Source organism: Austrofundulus limnaeus, unplaced genomic scaffold (assembly GCF_001266775.1).
Source record: "Austrofundulus limnaeus strain Quisiro unplaced genomic scaffold, Austrofundulus_limnaeus-1.0 Scaffold444, whole genome shotgun sequence".
NCBI classification, from domain to species: Eukaryota; Metazoa; Chordata; class Actinopteri; order Cyprinodontiformes; family Rivulidae; genus Austrofundulus; species Austrofundulus limnaeus.
Genome location: NW_013952846.1, coordinates 401,076 through 403,835, shown reverse-complemented (window position 1 = coordinate 403,835; position 2,760 = coordinate 401,076). Strand labels below are relative to the sequence as shown.

Below are 2,760 nucleotides of genomic sequence, written 5' to 3'. Positions count from 1 at the left end.
GAAATCTTTTATATACACACATGTTCACAACTGCTCACAGACAGGTGTTCTGATCCGGGGGGTTCTGACTGGTCACTGAGTATGTGTGATATAATATCTTTATTTATCTGAGTAATATCTAATATTTAGTGGCAGTGTGTATATATGTCTATGTGTATATACAGACAATATTTATGAATGTAGGCATGTATGTATGTATATCTTTATATATGTATGGGTATGTGTGTATTTTTATATATGCCCTCCATGTATTCATCCATTTATTTTTCAGGTGAGCGGACAGATGTTGGGTGTGTGGTCCTGTGTTTTGTTGGTGTGTTTTTAATATACTCCTAATAGCTATTTCAATCTTTCTATCTTTCTAATTACTTCTCTCTCTGTTTTTCTCTCTGTCTCTATTTTCTCTTCACTTAAAAAAAGTCACTGATGATGAAGAAATAAATAAACTAATATTTGGTTTCATTTTCTACTGAAGTGACACAAAAAAAGAAACATTACTATCCTGACCAATTAATATGAAATCAGAGTGAAGACATACATTTTATTCTCACAAATAGCTAATCAGCTCATCATATGGGCAGCAACTCGATGCCTTTAGGCATGATGCGGTGAAGATGACATGCTGAAGTAAGCATCAAGATGAGAAAGAAAGGGAGTTTGGCAGATTTTGAGTGTTTTATAGTTGCTGGTGGAAGACAGCTCATTTTTCCCTGTTTAAAAGAGATTGCGTTGAACCAAATCACAAGTCAACAAAGAACACAGTTTTCTAAAGCATTTGACTCATTTCTTATTCGTTACATTTACACAGAATCCATCAACATTCATTTAACATTATTTTGAAAGAATTCACAGTTAAATTAACAAATTTAATCTCCTGAAAAACAATCCTGTCCTAAAAGAAGTGCATAAACAAACGCTCTACTGACAAGATGTTCTGAGAGTGTTAAGCCTCCGAATGCAAATAAAGTATCAAAAACAAGGACTGTCAGAAAAAAAAGAACTTCTACACACAACAGATGCTTGAGCCATGATTGCAGGTCAGATATCACAAAGGGAGGGGTTCCTTCTTGCACCAATGGTATGCAATCATACATGTCAAGTTGTACAGATTGTCCGAAATTTACACAGATTGTTTTTGTCATTTTGCAGGTATATGGATGTATAGAGCAATCTCACAGATTTTTTCATGTTATACTGATTTATTATTTTTTTACGGATTCTTCTGTCCTCATTTCAATCTGATTTTGCTGCAGCCAACTAGACAGTCTGCCTGCACCTCCCCCCCACGTATGATTACTTAATACAGATTTTTTTAAATTACTGATTTTGGAGGCTCATTGTACAGGTAAACATCTGAAGGGGTTGACATGTATGTGCAATATGGACAAGAACCAGCGAGGAAAGTTTCCAACACCTTATCAATCTGATGCCAACAAGAATAAAGGCAGCTCTGAAGGCAAAAGGTTTGTAGCCTGGTAAAAACCAGCCCCTTGTTCTTCGGTTTGCTTCGTACAGAGGGTATGGACCCTCGGCTATTGAGAAATGATTGCTTGCTGGAGGCGTGGAGTTGAAACAATTTATTTGATTTACCCAATCGCTAATGTTTGGCCGTGATGTATGTAGTGCGCCAGCTCGACCGAGAAGGAAGCTAAACTAAGAAGCTAACCGGAAATTGCGTGCGCTGTAAAAACACAATCTTTTATCTCTGCTTTTTCAAGATGATGTGGTTTTGTTGGAGCCTTCCCTTTAGCATGCATGAGGGGAGTTAGTGAGCAAGTGTGAAGGGGTGGGAGTCAGCTCCTCTGAGTCCAAGACTGTGACTCTCAACCAGAAAGGGTGTCTTTGAGTGGTGGGTCTGCATCAAATGGTCAAGCTCTGGGACAAATGAGTTTCGTTCACGAATAATAGTTGTGTGGAGTGGGAGTTCAACAGAAAAGGATCTCATCCAGAGTAATGAGGTCATTCATCTGGTCAGTTGTGGAGAAGAAAAAGCTGAGCCAAAAGATGAAACTCCTGTTTTACTGGTCTGTGGAAATTCCAACACTCACCTATGTTCTTGAGATATGGATCAAGAGCAAAAAAATTAGATCCTGGATCAGCTCAGCTAAAATGAGCTTCTTTCATAGGGTGGCTGGTCTCAGCTTCAGAGATAAGGTGATCATACTACTACTACATATTATTACTACTACTGCTGCTGCTTCACATCAAAAAAAGATGTTTTGGGCACCTCTTCAGGATGCTTCCTGAATGGCTCCCCTTGGAGGTTTTCAAGGTACATCCCACTGGGAGGAGACCACGGGGCAGACCTAGAATGCGCCTTTCTGGCCTTCAAACACCTTGGGAGGAGATGTAGAGTGTCACTGGATAAATGGAGGTCTGAGTTTCTTTTCTAGACCTGTTGCCTCCACGATCCCATGATGAATAAAAGCGGCAGAAAAATGGATGGATTTGAGAGATTTCCCCTTTTGGAGGAAAAAAATGGTTATCATTTAGGTTTGTTTTATCAGTTTGGGTGTTTTTACCGTTCAGTACTCCTTTCACAATCACAGGTAGGTTTGTGTGGTTCTTCAGCCAGGTGATGTCGTCCCAGCTGAGAGCCGGCTCGATGGCATTTGCAACATAAACAGCCAAACCGCTGTCGTCGCCGTAGTTCTCCTCAGAGAAGGCCAGAGAGGCTGAGGAGAAGTTTGACATCCTGGCAGAACCCACACACACACACACACACACACACACACACACACACACACACACACACACACA

General features: G+C 40.1%; 1 protein-coding gene across 1 annotated transcript in view; it reads right to left on the bottom strand.

Moving 5' to 3' along the window:
- Positions 1–2,760, bottom strand: part of hao1 (hydroxyacid oxidase (glycolate oxidase) 1) — a gene marked incomplete in the record, with an annotated part of 19,282 nt that overhangs the window by 4,804 nt on the left and 11,718 nt on the right. Inside the window, 1 exon segment of the mRNA XM_014024880.1 lies at positions 2,523–2,695. Within this exon segment, the coding sequence (XP_013880334.1) occupies positions 2,523–2,695 (173 nt within the window).